General features: G+C 29.3%; 1 protein-coding gene across 1 annotated transcript in view; it reads right to left on the bottom strand.

Moving 5' to 3' along the window:
- Positions 1 to 9902: 9902 nt before the first annotated feature.
- Positions 9903 to 17251, bottom strand: part of LOC113374729 (long-chain-fatty-acid--CoA ligase 5-like) — a 9289-nt gene continuing 1940 nt past the window's right edge. Inside the window, 9 exon segments of the mRNA XM_026614701.1 lie at positions 9903 to 10114; positions 10192 to 10365; positions 10445 to 10588; positions 10650 to 10817; positions 12754 to 13015; positions 16395 to 16612; positions 16687 to 16721; positions 16724 to 16834; positions 16904 to 17019. Of these exon segments, the coding sequence (XP_026470486.1) occupies positions 9977 to 10114; positions 10192 to 10365; positions 10445 to 10588; positions 10650 to 10817; positions 12754 to 13015; positions 16395 to 16612; positions 16687 to 16721; positions 16724 to 16834; positions 16904 to 17019 (1366 nt within the window). The 3' untranslated portion in view covers positions 9903 to 9976.

The following is a 17251-nucleotide window of genomic DNA, read 5'->3' as shown; positions in this document are numbered from 1 at the left end:
AAATTCTTCTTTTCAGTTCAAAATGATGACAATTCGCGCTTAAAATTGCTTTAACAATTCGCAGTTGAAGTTATGTAATTTTGTCAGTCCTTTCCGATCGGCTGTCAGTATGGGGTTAAAGTTTTGTAAACGTGGTCGTTGGTGAATAAGAAACTTTTTTTTATTTTAATGAGTGATAGTGTTTTAAGTGAACAGTTTATATTTTATGTTATTAATAACGTTCGTGTTTAATTTCATACGATTCCATAAAAGTTCGTTGAAAGTGGCGTGTTCAATAACACATCGGAAGATACGTCATTGGTAAGTGATTACCTTCAATAATAATATATAATATAAAATATATTATATATAATATATAAATATATTAATATATTAATATAATACTAAAGTATTAATTTGACTATATAAAGCGAATTTGTTACAAATTATCGAATAAATAATTGTTTACGTTTGTAACCTATTTTTCGGTGTCAAGATACCATGTGATTGCTTTTTCTTCATAAGTGAACACGCCATATTTGTTATTGTCAATATTCTTTTGCAAAATATATTGTCAAAGAATTAAAATGAAAACAATGATTAAACTGCTTAATTTTAAATGACCAGTATCACTTTTCGTAATTGATTTAATTGCAATTATTAAATTTTTCAAAACCTTTTGAAATGTTTCTGTTAAAATTCGTTAGTTATTTCCGCAACGTTTTTTAATTGTAAATATAGTACAGCGTAATTATCCTTCAGTTTGCGATTTTCGTTTTTTATTTATTATGTTTGGATTTTAAAGATGGCATATCTAAAATATGATATGAAATGATTAAATATTGAATGAATTGAATGATTAAATTAATTAATCATTATTGAGCTGAATGATTGAATTATATAGCAATCGAGGCTCTGTGAAAACTTTATTTTGGGGATCCTTGGAAAGTGTAAAGCAGTGATTCCCAACGTGGGGCGCGCACCTCACCGGGGAGCAATTTGTAAATCAGGAGGGCAATTTGAAAATTTTGCTGATTTGAATGTAATGTAGAATAGAAATAGAAAATATTTAAGGGGGTATTCTAGTGTATAAATTCAAAAATACCGATTTTTTTTTATTTCATATTTTCAAAGTTCAACTATCTAAGAATATGGCTACGAGAAGGTTTTTGAAAATTTGAATTATTTTCGGAGATATAGACATTTTACTGACTCGGTCTCCATACTGGTTTGGCTTCACGCAAAATTTTAAATGCGTTTTTCTTAGAACAGACTGTTTCAGTACTGTTGACACGATTTCTCGAGTTCTACTCGACCGGTTCACTTGAAATGTTCAAAGAGTCTTGTTTATAGGCCTATCTGTAGCCCGAACTAGCATCATCCCCAAATTCCAATTTTTACTAAATTTACAAAAAAAAGACACCTTTTTATTCAAACAGTCGCCAATTTGTAAAAAAAATTTTTTTTTACTCATCGCTAGTTCGGGCGATTGCGACATCATTGTAGATTAATAATCTTTTTATTTCTTTTATTTCGGATGGCTAGGAGGGCTGAAATCATGTCAAGACTGAGGTGCTAATATTTTGAGACCCCCCACTTCATCAGCTGCCAGTTTCTTCAATTTTCAACTTTTTTTTTATTTTTGTATTGCATTTTAATAATATTAATAAACAAGTGGTAAAAAAAATGGATAGTAAAAACATTCATTGCTTTCTTTTACGACGCTTTAAAAATGACCTAAAATTCATCGCTTTACACTAGAATACCCCCTTAACAGAGAATTGTTCTTAGATTTAACTAAGGTGTCCCAGTTTGGCCGGGATAAGTCCTAGTTATCAACCTTGCTTTCCTGGTGCCGCAGTTATATTGACCTGATAAATGACCTGACTTTTTAAAAAGTTTAGTTTGCATTTGATTTTTTTTTCATTACTTAATAATAAAATTACAACTACCCATTATAATCTGAAAATGATATATGCGATAAACTGCTTAGTACAAGTGCTTTATGGTCAGTGACAAGGCTCGACTTGAAATATGCACGAAATGTGATATTTTTTATTAAAGTTAATTTCGAAGTTTAACGCGAACAAAGTTTTATACGAGGCTTTAAAAGCGGAAAAATCGAAAACAAAATATATGACGTAAGTTATTTACTCACTCTCTGTAGTAAAAATGTGTCAACTAAGTGCTGTTTTCACTCTTAAATTGCTTCAAAACAATCTTTAGGTTTGCTGAGGTCTTACTGCTTTATAATTTCCATTTAGCATTAGTATTGAGACATGTAATGATAACAGTGTGTATAAAGTATTGGAAACTTGAACTTTCCTAAACTGGTACTAAATCTGTTACTGCGTTTTTGCTTTGGGAAGGAAGCTGTCGCTTTCTCGTCTCACAGCCAGTTTTATGATCTTTTAGGTATAGGTTATTTATTTATTTATTAACTTCCCGTAGGGTAAGTTATTGTAATGGGCCGAAAATCGGAATTGAAAATTTTTACATTTCTCGACGTTTTGAAGGTTTCTGAACGTTTTGGCATACTTCAGAAAAAATGGATGTGTGTGTGTGTGTGTATGTATGTATGGATACAAATTTCCAGTCACGTTTTCGGGCGCACGGATCAACCGATTTGAATGATTCAAAAAACATTCGATTCCTATTGATAGGGAAAAGAGCTGATTAGTTTTTGGCGAAGGCAGGTCCAGCCGTTTCGGAGATACGGAGCTAAATATGTGAAAAATGGCAGTTTTTGAGAGAACTAAGCGTCCGATTTAAATGATTCAAAAAACTTTCTGCTTGTCTTAACAAAATAATTGATTTTGGAAAAAAAAATTATATTTTTTTTTTTTTTTTTTTTTTAGTTTTTTTTTTGTATATCGAAAATAATTCAGATTTTATTTTGATTCTGACTAAAGTTCTAATATAACAAACAAATAATTTTAACTTTGCAATTCATTTTATATAATTCTTATAAATATTAGACAATGTTACAATATTTATAATAATCTATTTGAAAACATTCAGTATTCCTCGAACATTTCGTTACGGTACGGGAAGTTCCAGCAATTTGCCTTAAGGCACGATGCCATACACCCCACTAGTTTATTTATTTATTCATAAGCAAGCCGTAATCAATGATAATAGATATTATTTCAGGCTCTTGTCAAGCTTATTCATAGTTAATATTAAAAGGATAGTAATTTTATAATAATCATAGTAGCTGTACGAATTTCGCTTCTGAGAAAAAAGAGCTGAAAGAAAGCATTCGAACATTAAATACAATGTTCATCATGATCAAGTTCATCATATTAAAGTCTAGACCACCAGTCAAGCTCAAAATTCTTGCACAAGGTTGAAAGTTATACTCATTTAAAACCGTAAAAATGTTAAATTAATAAAATAGCAATAAAAAAAAATTAAAAAAAAAAAATATGGTTGTACAGGCGATCATATGGTCAGACTACATAGATAAAGGATAAGGATTATGCAAGAAAATTGTTATTGAAATTAAATTGAGAAAATTCAGTAATTAGTCATAAAAAGCTAATTCTTTAAAAAGTTTAACTAGGGAAGCATGAAATTTTTGCTGTCTAAGTTTCGGATGTTGAGTGGAAGTTTATTCATAAGCTGAATACCTAGACCGTCGATCGTATTGAAAGAGCTGCTAATTTATATGTGCGCGCCTTAATAAGTTTGTGTCTAGTGTTGTAGTTTGAGGAGGACGAAGCCATATCAAAAAGTTTCGAATTGTTTTTGATGAAAGATAATGTTACCAGCAGAAAAATGCATGGGACAGTTAGAATATTGTGTTTTTTAAATATGGGTCTGCAGGAAGCTTTACTAGGCAAGGAAAAAATTATTCGAATAGCTCTTTTCTGAAGCTTAAATATTTTAATTAGTTCGGATGAAAAACCCCAGAATTGGATGCCGTATGAAACGTGAGAATAAAAGTTGCTATAATAAACTGAAAGTAAGCAATTTAAACCAAGTTTGGGTTTTAGGGTGCGCAACATGATAGAGATATGATCAGACCACTTTAAATTATTATTAATATATTATGGATACCAAGAAACTTTGATACTTGCGAAAGATTATATGCTGAATTATTGATGGTTAAAGAAGTAATATTATTGGATAAATAAAAAAAAGATATGATTTGGGTCTTATCATTATTGAGGACTAGATTATTTTCACAAAACCATTTCGTTATTTCTGACATAACCACGCTTAATTTATGTTGTAATTCATTAAGAGATTTGGCCTTGATGATAACGCTGGTATCATCCGCAAAAAGAATAAAATCACAAAGATTTGTACAATGGGGTAAATCATTAATATATATGAGAAATAAGAGAGGCCCTAAAATTGATCCTTGGGGCACACCCAATGTACTTGTCAATTTATCCGAAATTATTTGCTCGTGATCATTATTTAAGTAAACGCTCTGAGTTCGATTAGACAGGTAAGATTCACATAGTTTGAGCGGACGTCCGCGAATACCACAATTTTCTAATTTGTCAAGAAGTCTTTGATGAGAAATACTATCAAAAGCTTTGGACAGATCGCAAAATATCGCAGTGCAGTATGTGGCTTCTTCGAAGGAGTCAATGATGTTATGAACTAAATTATAAATTGAGTGGGAAGTAGAATGGTTCTTTCGAAAACCATGCTGATTCTTGAACAAAATATTGTATTTATTGAGAAAAGACGTTAATCTAGTATGCAAGATTTTTTCAATTAAGTACATTCAATTAGTACATTTTGAAAAATATTTATCAGTCAGAAATAATATTTAAAGCTATGTAAAGATATGATAATTTTATATATGCACAAACCAAATATTCACTAATGGCTCCAAAAATTTAATCTGCTTTTGCCTTTTCTTTCTCCGAACCTCCAAAACGGCTGGACCAGCCTTTGACAAAAAAAATTTCTGTATCATTTTTGGAATTAAATTATGTAATGAAATGTGGTATCTGCGTTTTTTCTTATATTACTCTGCATTTTTCTTCATCTGATATCTTTCAATAAGATGATCCTGCATAAAACATCGTTCACAATGCAATTTCTTTACTGTTTTGAGTACAGGTAGTTTTTTCTGAAGTAGTATTTTTTTTTTCTAAAACATTCATTACTTTTTCATTTGTAACTTTGTTTGTTTTCCCTAAGTTTTTCATTCTTTTCCATTACCACTTTTCTAAATTCTTAACATCCCGTAGGGTAAGTTATAGTAGTTGCAAAAAATCGAATATGAATATTCTTTAATATTCCGTTTCAAAGGTTTCTGAATATTTTGGCATACCTTAAAAAAATGGATGTGTGTGTGCGCGAATAAAAATTTTCGTCGACGATTTCGGGAACACGGATCAACCGATTTGAATATTTTAAAAATCATTCAAGGAGACGTGCTGATTAGTTTTAATGGTAATTCATTTTTTGAGAAAACGAAGCGTCCGATTTAAATAATTCAAAAAACATTTTATTTAATTAAATTGACTAAACGAAGAACTGTTCAAATTTTTGGAAAAGCAGGTCCAGCGCGCGGTTATAAAGTTTCAATAGAAACAATTTAAAAAATGCTTTTTGGTGGTAAAAAATGATCATGCACATCAAATTATCAGATATTTTATAGAGATTTTAATAATGTGTGCACATTTTGTGTCAATTTTTTTGGGTTGGGTTTGCCTCACCAAGATTTTTAATTATAAACTTTACGTATATGGTTCAGACAAATGTATTCGACATTTTCGACCGTATGGATAACTGATTTGTATGATTGAAAAATCATTCGGTTCGTACTCGATCGCGAGGCGATTTTGCAAAAGGCAATTTTGCCGTTTTGGAGGTATGAAGCGCAAAGGATATAAAAACGGTTATCTAGTTTTGAGAGAACGGATTATCCGATCAAATTACTTCAAAAAACATTTTGATTGATGAGCAGACCGTGTGCAAATAATGCTTTTACAGAAAATTTCGTAATTTTGAAAATTTTCAAAACAAAAATCAAAATTTTCAAAAAAAATTAAATTTTCAAAACTTTTCATAATTTTCTAAAATAAAAAACTAAATTTTGAAAAATTTAAAAAAATATCAAAATTAAAAAAAACGATTTTTACAATAATTTGAGAATATTTCGAAATTTAAGAAAAAATCGAATATTTTCAAAAATTTCTAGATTCTGAAAAAATTAAAAAAAAACGTTTTTTAAAAAAAATCACAAAAATTTTAAACTTAAAAAAATGTAAAAATTTAAAAAAAAATCTTATCATACAAAGTTTTCAAAAATTTCCAAATTCTCAGGAAATTAAAAAAAAACGTTTTTAAAAAAAAATCCAAAAAAATTCAAACTTCTAAAAGAAATTGAAAATTTTGAAAAATTTCTATATTATCAAAAAAAATCAAATTAAAAAAAAATTGTTATAAACATACACAAAGTTGAATACGCTCGTCGCCTAATTTAAAAAGCACTTATTATAAGTTTACAGTTTGTATTTATAATAAATAATCTATTTGAAATTATTTAAAACATTTATTGATTATTTTCATTTTTCGAATGTTTAATTACGGTATGGGAAGTTTCAGCAATTTGCCTTAAGGCACGATGCCATGCGGCCCACTATTTTTTATTTGACCGCACGTTGTACGGTGACCGGGGCAAACTTGATCTGCAGATACGACTCTGATATATTTATCATATTCCCATAGATTTTACTAGCAACTTTTCACTCGTAGTAGATTTTCAATTATTTGAGCAGATTCACACTGATTGGTGTAGATTCACATTCATTGCAGTAGTTTCACAACACTTATGTAGTAAACATAGATTTACACAACACTCATTGTGGTACATTTACTACAGTCAGTATCGGAAGGTAAATTTTGATGGGTGGGTTCAGATAAATTATGTTCAAATAGTGTGAAATGAACAAAAAACTTTATATGCATATAAAGGTCTCAAGCAAATGATTGGGTAGTTCGAAATGTAGAGAGTTATTAAAAAAAACAGATTTTTTGTCTATTCTATTAAACTTCTTCAAGGAAATGATTTGTTTATTAACACCTAAGTTGCATTTTTGGTTGTTAAATTAAATATAATATGAATATGTAGAGTCATAAACAAAATAAACTATTATTGTGTATATATTTATTATATCATTTATTACCAACAAAATAAGTCGAATTGAAACAATACATATTTTATTTATGAGTATATGAAGTAAAAATATCTAGTCTAAGCTCTTTTCTAACTTATACAATATCGGAACGGTATTTGCATGTTTCTAATAGGCAATAACATTTGCATTTTAAAAGATAATGTTGATGTACCAATCAAAATATCAGAAAAGAGCTTGAAATGACATAAACTTGAGATTCATAACTAAATTTTAATATTACCCAATTTAATTTCATTATCTGTGCACACACATCCTTAGTTATTGAAAAATATTTATCCAATATTTGCTTAATAGTAATAATCTAAAATGTATTATTGCAATTAGCTTAAAAATACTTTGTGAATGTATAGGGTAATATTATATTTTCATTATGTTAGATGATTTATCTAAGATTTGTTACAGAGAGTATAAGCTATAAATCATCAAGGCTTTTGTAAGACCAAAATTAAGTACCTACATAAGAAAATTTTGAAAAATCAGACTTTTATTTAACAACAGTTCTGCACTCATTTCTCAACGCAATTTGTTAGAATCCACATCATCAATAAATTTCCTAATTTAAAGCTATCAGGACTACTTTGTCGAAATATTACGATTTATTTAATGCAAAACTTTTGCACAGTAAGTGCACACCATGGTTCTATGTCCAACTGCTTTATAATTTCCATTCAGCATTAGTATTGAGACATGTAATGATAACAGTGTGTATAAAGTATTGGAAATTAATTACCTTCTTAATTACCATTTATCCTGATATCCTATTAATCGTTTTCACTAATTTAACAATGTCTACTTTCATTCGAATTCAATTTCCTAATGAATCAATCTAGATTCGCGAGATACTATTGTCCATTTATTTCTACAATTTATCTCTGGACAAGATTATTTTAAGAAAATGAAATCATTACAAGAAAATACTTTATGCTTTTTCCAAACGATTTTTTTTTTTTATAAATAATAAAAATGATGTAGGGTCATTCTATAATATAAAATTATATTTAATAATTTGTATGTGCTGGTGTAGTTCACCTCATAAATGCTTGTATATGGTACATAATGCCAATGTACAAAATCGATTTAGATTTATATAGAATGACCCTAATCGAAAATTAATGTCTAACCACAAATTCTTTGGTGCAAAGTACATATCGATATACAATACATTATTCCTAATTGTGTCATTGTATTTAACCCTAATATGATAATAATATTTGGTTAAACAAATTCATTTACTATGTAAAGTACAGGATACTAAGAGCATCTTTTGATTAAATAATAGAAAAGATTTAACTCTGAACATATCATTTTTATATATAATCAAAATATTATATATAATAAATTATAACAAGAATATATTAGAACCTAAATATCACTATCTTGCTCTTGATACAATAAAAATCTTAAAGAAAATCAAGCAGATCATTAAGTTTATCATGCCAGCTGATCAGAGATAAATATTAACTAAAAATCTAAGTAAAATTTCGATTTGGGCTTGGCACCTTGTCATCGTGTTCAAGTCAATGTTTCATAAAAATGTAATATACTAGTAAGTTGAATGTTTTAGAGCGTAGCAAAATGATTACTTTTTTAGTACATGACATCCTAATAAAATTTTATAGGTACTAATGTAAAAGAACCCTTTCAGGACCCTTTTCTAAATATTGTAATAAATCCGATTTAATGATTTGCCAATTCTATTTTCATATTCTACCAATATTTAATTGAATTTTGATTTAATTATCAATTACAATATAGTTCTCAATTATCCTTTTCATCATAGATGTTGCTTTAATTCATTCGTTGCCAAGTATTAGTACAAGTTTTACCACAAATGACAAAAGTCATAGTATTTTTATGTTTTATGAATGCATATATTATATTTTAAATTCAAGTAATTGAAATTTGTTGGATTTGATGGACCCGTTTATGAGAATATCTTTTGGCAATGAACGTATGAAAGTATTTATAATTATTAATTATTATTTCTAATTTAACAAAGTCATTCATCTGTAATGTTGTATGATCGGACATTAAATTCATGGAAAGTACTATTTCTACATTAATATAAGTTAGATCTATTCTATTCCTGAATTGAATTTTAATTTTAAAAGGCTTTTATGAGTCTGTATTACTAATCAAAAATTAAGCATGAATTAATATTTCCACAAAGGTACAAAATTATAAATTGTGGTAAAAGTTTTGTACAGACTATATACATTGTAATTTTATGATTATTTTAAGATATTAAATTGTTATGAATTAACTATTTTTGGGAATTCTTTCAATAAACTCACTCTTTTCAATTAAATCAAAATTATTTATCCCAATTGCTATGTAAGCTTTATAAGTTCGATGGTACATTAAAATATATTACATTAGAATTATTATATAATAATTGGTGGCTCAATCAACGATAATATTTTTGCTGCATTGATTAAATATTATACATAAACTTGATTATCAATTAGTAATTTATACATTTTTGAAAATTATGTAAAAATTCAAAGTTTTTGTTGCAGGCAGGCTGCATTAAAATTCACTACTCTTATATATATACATTCTGCAACCTACTTGATCATTCGCGTGACTTCAAGAAAAAAGAAGAGTAATTGAATTTTTGGCTATCATAATGCTTGAAATTACACAATTTAATGTAGAAATTTCTTACACATCACTATATATAAATGACATCTTCTTTACAACTCATACAAATTGACGTTGTTTCTTCAAGTTTCATAATGTGGTATATTTTTTTACTTGAATATTATTGTCTTATGAACTATATATCATAGAAAAATTGATCATCTTTAATGAATATATTTTTCCTATTGTAGTTTTGAATACATATCTTCAAGTTGAGGTTTAAAGTAAGATTTAATTTGTTGTCTTTTACTCTTGAGAGTTGGAGTCAACAGACCGTTTTGCACTGAAAATGGATCAGGATGCAGATATATGTCTTTCACCTGAAAAATTAATTAAATTTAATATAACTTCATATGTGATACTTCTCATGACTGATTTATATTATCATGTTAATTACCTGTTCGAATGATTTAAGCCCAGCATCTTTGCCCCATGATATTAAATCAGTTAATATTAATTCTTTGACTTCGGGATTGTTACACAGAACGCTAAGTGTTCCAGGAATTTTATTTTCTGATGCCCAACATTTTACTACGTCCACATCAGGTACCACTATAGCTACGATGCATGACTGGAATTGAATTAAAGTTAATAACAAATCGACATTTTCAAACTCTAAAACTCTAAAGTTGAAATTGTGTCAAACAAACCTTCAGAGATTCTCCATAGACAAAAACTTGCTCAATGTACTGCGACCTCAAATAAATGCTTTCAATTTTTTCAGGAACAATATACTCCCCTTGGGAAAGTTTAAATATGTGTTTGCGTCTGTCTACAATTTTCAATGTACCATTCTGAAAAATATATCATTGTTAAAAATAATCAATAAGACATTCGAAACAATTGAATACTCACTGGTAGCCAAGTGCCTACGTCGCCTGTGTGATGCCATCCATCAGCATCAATTGTTTCTGAGGTTTTTTCAGGATCCTTGTAATATCCTTTGAAAACATTGGGACCTTTGACACATACCTCACCGCTTCCTAATGCAGCATAATATTCCATTTCTGGAACGTCCACTAACTTCAGGGATAAATTAAATATTAATGAATGTTTGCATATGCATGAAATTTAAAATAATATAAATGATGGAAATTCTTTCTATTTATAGGTTTTATAGATGCTAACACTTCAAAATCTTTAATCTCTCAAAATTTCGAAGATATTTGAAAATTTTAAAGTTTTAAATTGCGGAATGTTCCAGCAAATTAGCGTTGAGGGGGTATTCTAGTGTGGAAATTCCAAAAAATCGTTTTTTTGTTTCTTTCATATTTTTAAAGCTTAGCTATTCAAGAATATATGGACGAGAAGATTTTTTGAAATTTGAATTATTTTCTTCTGTTTCTATCCTTTTGCGAAACTTTGAAATCTTGAAACTCTTGAAATTTCCAGAGAATTTTCTTTATAGACTTCTCTCTAGTATAATATATACTCATCCCTAAATTTTAATTTTCTCGATTTTTAAAAAATCGTGAAACTCAAATAATGGTCTTTTTCAAAATAGTCGCCGTTTTGTCAAAAATTATTTTTTAACTTAATCCTAGTATATACCATAGCGACATCATTCTACATGAATATTTTTTATTTTGTATTAATAGGAGGGTTGCAATCCTGTACACGGTCACGTGTCAACTTTTTAAAATCCCCTATTTCAAACATTGCTAATTTTTAAAATTATTAACTTTTGTTTTAATTTTTTTCTGTACTCTGTAACGTTGCCAAATAAATAATAATAAAAAATTGATTGCCTTTTTATGATGATTTAAAAATGATCTAAAATTCAAGTCTCTACACTAGAACCTCCTTAAAGAACGATGCTACCACTAGTTTAATTTTTATTGTTATTAGGGATTTTGGACTTGTACTCCAAGCACGATCATCACATTTAAACTACATTTCAAAATGTTATTGATGAAAAAAAACTTAACTAGCTGTAAGTGGAATTCTGTCTTAAGGCAATTAAGGCATCGTGCCTTAAGGCAAATTGCTGGAACTTCCCGTACCAAAAATTATTTTTTTAAAAACGATTAACATTTTTGAAAAAAATTTACTTTGAAAAGATAAGATTTTTGAGAAACTATAAATTGGACAAAAAATTACTTTTTTTTGAAAAAAAAATTTTTTTTTTTAATTTTTTTTTTTTTTTGAAAAAAAATTTTTTCTTTATTTTGACATATTGTGGAAGATCTGAACTTTCTTTTCAAAGCAATCGTACTGCTTTATCTGCATAGGGACAAAATATAAAGCGCGTAAGCGCCGCGTCGCTGTCTAACGCATAAGCATTGGTACGGAACCCATAGGAATGTTAACAAAATGTATACTTATTGTTAAAATCTCTATAAAATATCTGATAATTTGATGTGCATATGTCTAATGATCATTTTTGACCGCCAAATGGCTCATTTTTTTACTTTTTCCTCCATATCTCCGAAACCGCTAGACCTACCTTCATGAAAATTATATCGATTCTTTATCTTGTCAATACAATGTGAATTATTCAAATCGGACGCTCCGTTCTCTTAAAAACTGAGTTACCGTTTTCGGCACTTTTTGCCCCGTATCTTCGGAACGGCTAGACCTGCCTTCGCCAAAAACTAATCAGCACGTCTCCTTATCAATACAAATCGAATGTTTTTTGAATTATTCAAATCGGTTGATCCGTGTTCCCGAAATCGTCGACGAAAATTTGTATCCGCACATACATACACACACATACATACATACATACATACATACATACATACATACATACATACATACATACATACAGACATACATACATACATACATACATACATACACACACACACACACACATACATCAATTTTTTCTAAGGTATGCCAAAATGTTCAGAAACCTCTGAAACGTGAAGATATATAAAAATTTTCATTTTTGATTTTTTTGCGATTACTATAACTTGCCCTACGGGAAGTTAATTATATGTATTGATCCTCCTACCTTAACGGCACAGCATGCCACCGGAGGTCCAACGTGTTCTGGCATGTGATCTCCTTGTACTGTCAACGTGACAGGGGCAGTGCATTCAGTTTGCCCGTAGCCTTCGACTACCAAACAACCCAGAGCGCAACGAATAAAAGTCAAGACACTTCCAGCAAGTGGGGCACTTCCCACTACCATCAACCGCAGACGACCACCGAATCCAGCTTGAATTTTGCGGAAGACCGCGCGATCCCAGAATGATGTATTACGGACTACTCCTCTGGGGTAAAGGAAATAGAAAATTGTACTAAATTAAGTATCGATATATCGATATTAAAAACGCGATGCTATTATAAATTTTATTTTATTAAAAATTATTTATATAAGGTAAAAGACCCAGTTATTGACCCTGGCCCAGTTTCTGACCTTTTCAACTTTTTTTGGAATTAATTAAAAAACTATACATTGAATGTGAAAATAATTTTTTTCTTAATTGACAGTAATTTATTCTATGCCTCATTATTGTCAATTAAAAAAATATAAAAAATATTAACTAAATAAAAAAAAATTTTTAAACCAAAAGTGACTGTGGAAGCCATTTTTTAGCTTTAGTCTAAACAGTTTATGTAAGGAGCTACGACAATTGAGTTCGTGCACTAATTATGATGTAAGTACGAAAATCTAACTAAAAATATACAAATAAGTCAATAATTAATTAAAATTTATTTTAAAATATTTATAAAACATATTAAATTTAGTTTTATTACTGAAATTTGAGGGTCAATAACTAGGCTCAATTTTAAGTGTATGTCACAGTTGTTGACCCTGCAATTCTAACCTTCTAAAAGCTAAGTTATTTGTCACATGTTTTTAGTCACTTGTTCATTAAATGTAAAAATAATAATATTTATTGTTATCTTATATTTTTTTACTATTTTTCGTAGTAAAGTGATAAATTTACATTTAATATTCATTGGTATAAATGAAAGATTGTATTTAAATCTTGTAAATACATCTTTTAAGTGATAAAATTATTAATAATTTGAAGAAACGAAAAGCTAAGGAAAAGGTACCGACAGTTTATACATCTGATTCGTGGTTAAAATATCATGACGACAAAGAAGCAAAGAAACGAAAATTAGAAGAAGAAAAAGAATTGAAAAAAGCTGAAAGGTCCAAAATAAAGCCATCAAGGAGGCAGAAAAAATAATTAAAAAAGAAAAACTTGAAGAAAAAAAAAACAAAAGCTCTTAAAATAAAAAAAGTCCAAGTAATTTAAATAATTAATTTAATTTTTTTTGTTTGTGTAATATGTTATAACAAGACTTGAACTATTTATACGTTAAATTTTAACAAACTGTATATTTTAGAATAAATATTTAGTTTATTTATTTTAATAATAATTTCAGTTTATTTAAAATTGGTAAGCACTTCATAACCTAATCATGATTAAATTTGAGGGTCAGAAATTGGGCTACGGTCAGGGTCAGAAACTGCCACACGAAGAATTCTGAGGGTCAGAAACTGGAGCTCTTAATGTCAATTTTTAAAAACGTCAATTTAAAATATAAATTTAGTTCAAATAATTTTTTTATGCACATTACTTTATTTTAAAAATCCTAAACTAATAAATAAAATTATAATTTTCTTCATTAAGTTAAGTTTTATATTAATTATTATAGTTTAACCTCCACCGTCACTCTAAAAAGGTCAGAAACTGGGCCCCTTACCTTACGTGCTATATAAAACATTATATGAGCCGCTCAGTGCACACATCGACTAACTCCATTTTTTGAAAAAACTGAGATATTAGTGCGAAAGTACTCATAACTACGTGTAATCATAACTGTTAGTGATAATAATAACTTTTCGGAATAATTAAAATTAACACTGTGAAACATAATTTTTTTTTGACCTCTGAATAATAACTCATTTATTTCAGAAGACATTTTGATTAACTCCATTTTGTAGTGCATATGTTCCGCTTACCGGTTTTCGGGTTTCGGGTTTCATGAATCACAAATAAGAATTGATAAAAATATAAACCCTAAGATTGTTTGGCAAAAAACTGTAGAGTCTCAAGGATGTTACAAACTTACATACTAAAATTCGTGTACCCGGCAAAACAGAAATATTAAAACTGTCTTAAGTTTATTGAAACTGTTTAAATACGGAAATAAGAGCTAAGTCAATTGAAATGAAATTTCTGGTCAGTGGAAATAGCTATTTACCTATGACTCTAAATTATTGAGTCACGTGCAAAAAAAATCGAGACATTTTTTCACTAGATAATTGGTACAATATAATAAAAACATGTAAAAGGAAAGCGCCATTTTAGCTAATCCAAATATTCCATGAAGATTTTTTATCAACAAAGCCATTAGAACAATCACTAACAGAAAAGTAACAGAGTGTCCAGTAAATTTATAAAGTTAGAAATCTTATATAAGCCAATCTTATACGAGGTGTGTTCAAAAAGTACCCGGAATTACTAATAATTAAATTTCGCGGGTCTGGAGTGTCTGATTGTCAAAATTTTTTTTTTTATTGTGTTGGTATACATGCCCCTAAAGTATGATGAAATTTTCAGCTATATTCACTGTTTACTTTGTCTGTGGTAGTCGCTAAGGTTCGACGTGTTTTTCTGAGCTCGGCGATTTTTACAATGGAAGAATTGAAAAGTCAAAGAATTTGTATTAAATTTTGCGTAAAAAATGAAATAAAGTGTTGCAAAGTGCAAAAATTCACCAGATATGGCTCCGTGTGACTTTTTCCTATTCCCAAAGTTGAAGAGACCCATGAAAGGACGGCGGTTTTCCTCGATTGAAGAAAATCGCTTGAGAGTGCTCAAGGGATATCAAAAAGTGAATATCAAGGTGCTTCGAAAATTGGAAAAACGCTGGCATAAGTGTATTATATCTGGGGGGGACTACTTTGAAGGGGACCACATTAATGTAGACGAATAAATAAATTTTTTTTTGAAAAAACGAAAATTCCGGGTACTTTTTGAACAGACCTCGTATAATTTAAATGTGTCTATAATGAAGATACGTATTTTAAAGCTATTAATATAAGAAAGTCTGTACCAGGTTGACCAAAATGTTTGAATAATATACAATAGTCATTATTATATTATAAAGCTAGAACTTTGAAAAAGGAAAATTGAGAGACATAAAGGACTTCCTAAAATTCATTCCCCCCACTACGAAAAATTGACAGAAATTATTCTAATCATAATAGAATACAGCTGATAGAGAAATTATTATTTATAGAATTACTGATTAATCACAAATAATATATTACAACAGTTAACATTTATTTTTATGAAAATGCTTTAACACAAATATATAAGAATTAGGTTTATTTTTTTTTTCAGTTGACAACTTGATTAACTCCACAAGTCATATCAAATCTTTAACTTGAATTATAATTCTTTACTCACTATTTACTGTAATTAACCTTATATACCGTCACATGTAAGCTATATATGTATTCATACGTTCTACATTATATTTTCCAACTTATATTATTACAGGAATTTTTAAAAGCAATGTGCATTACTTCATCGCTTTTCTCCACTTTCTGTTTTTTGGAGTTAGTCGATGTGTGCACTGAACGGCTCATATATCACTTCTATATTACTTCCTACATCTATTTACCTTTTAATCTCTGCTTCCTTGGAACTCAAAGCAAGACTAAACAGCGCCCGTTTGAGCATTGATCCCGAAATTTCGCTTTGCACCTTATCGTAAACCCTGTTCAGTAACCTGGGTACTGCTGGCATGGTTGTGGGCTTCAAAGCCTTCATATCGTCTGTAAGTCGTCGTATGTCCCCGGAGAAAAATCCAACTGATGCACCCGCCATATACATTCCATGCTTTTGGATAATGAATTCAAAATTAGCGAGATTCAAAATTTACAATTGGTATTTTAATCGAAATTATATTTTACCTCACAGCAACGTTCCAACATATGAGCCAATGGTAAAATGAAATCATTACATCACTAGGGACTGGTTTGTGCTCTCCTAATTGTAATGTAACAGCGACCACGCCAGCCACTACATTTTCATGAGTTAACATGACTCCCTTTGGGTTTCCTGGAACACATCGAGTTTGATCAATTTCGTCAAATATAAAATATTGTTTTTATATTATTTTGTTTTTACCGGTGGTTCCAGAAGTGTAGCAGACCGTACATAAATCACTCGGTTTAGGCGGTTGTTCTTTATGTCCTAATACTGCTCCAGTTTTTTCAACATCTTCAAATCGCAAATTTCCATGCCTGTAAAATAATATGATTGTATATTAGTGGAAATTGATAACAGCATCATTTCAAAACGCGGCTCAGGTTAGCCTTTTGGCTATATATCCTGAAATAAACAAGTAAAACTATAGGACAACAAATGACTGTAAAAATACAAAACCTTCTGACCAATAGCAGAACAACCAAAATCGATATATGGTCTTGGAGAAAAGTGGAGAATATTCAAATACGCTAATATTGTAGCAACTGA

Source organism: Ctenocephalides felis, unplaced genomic scaffold, assembly GCF_003426905.1.
Source record: "Ctenocephalides felis isolate EL2017-DRISC unplaced genomic scaffold, ASM342690v1 CF-g0.4_SCAFFOLD_01886, whole genome shotgun sequence".
Classification (NCBI taxonomy): domain Eukaryota; kingdom Metazoa; phylum Arthropoda; class Insecta; order Siphonaptera; family Pulicidae; genus Ctenocephalides; species Ctenocephalides felis.
Note: the sequence above shows the minus strand (reverse complement) of the source record. Positions and strands in the feature narration are given on the sequence as shown.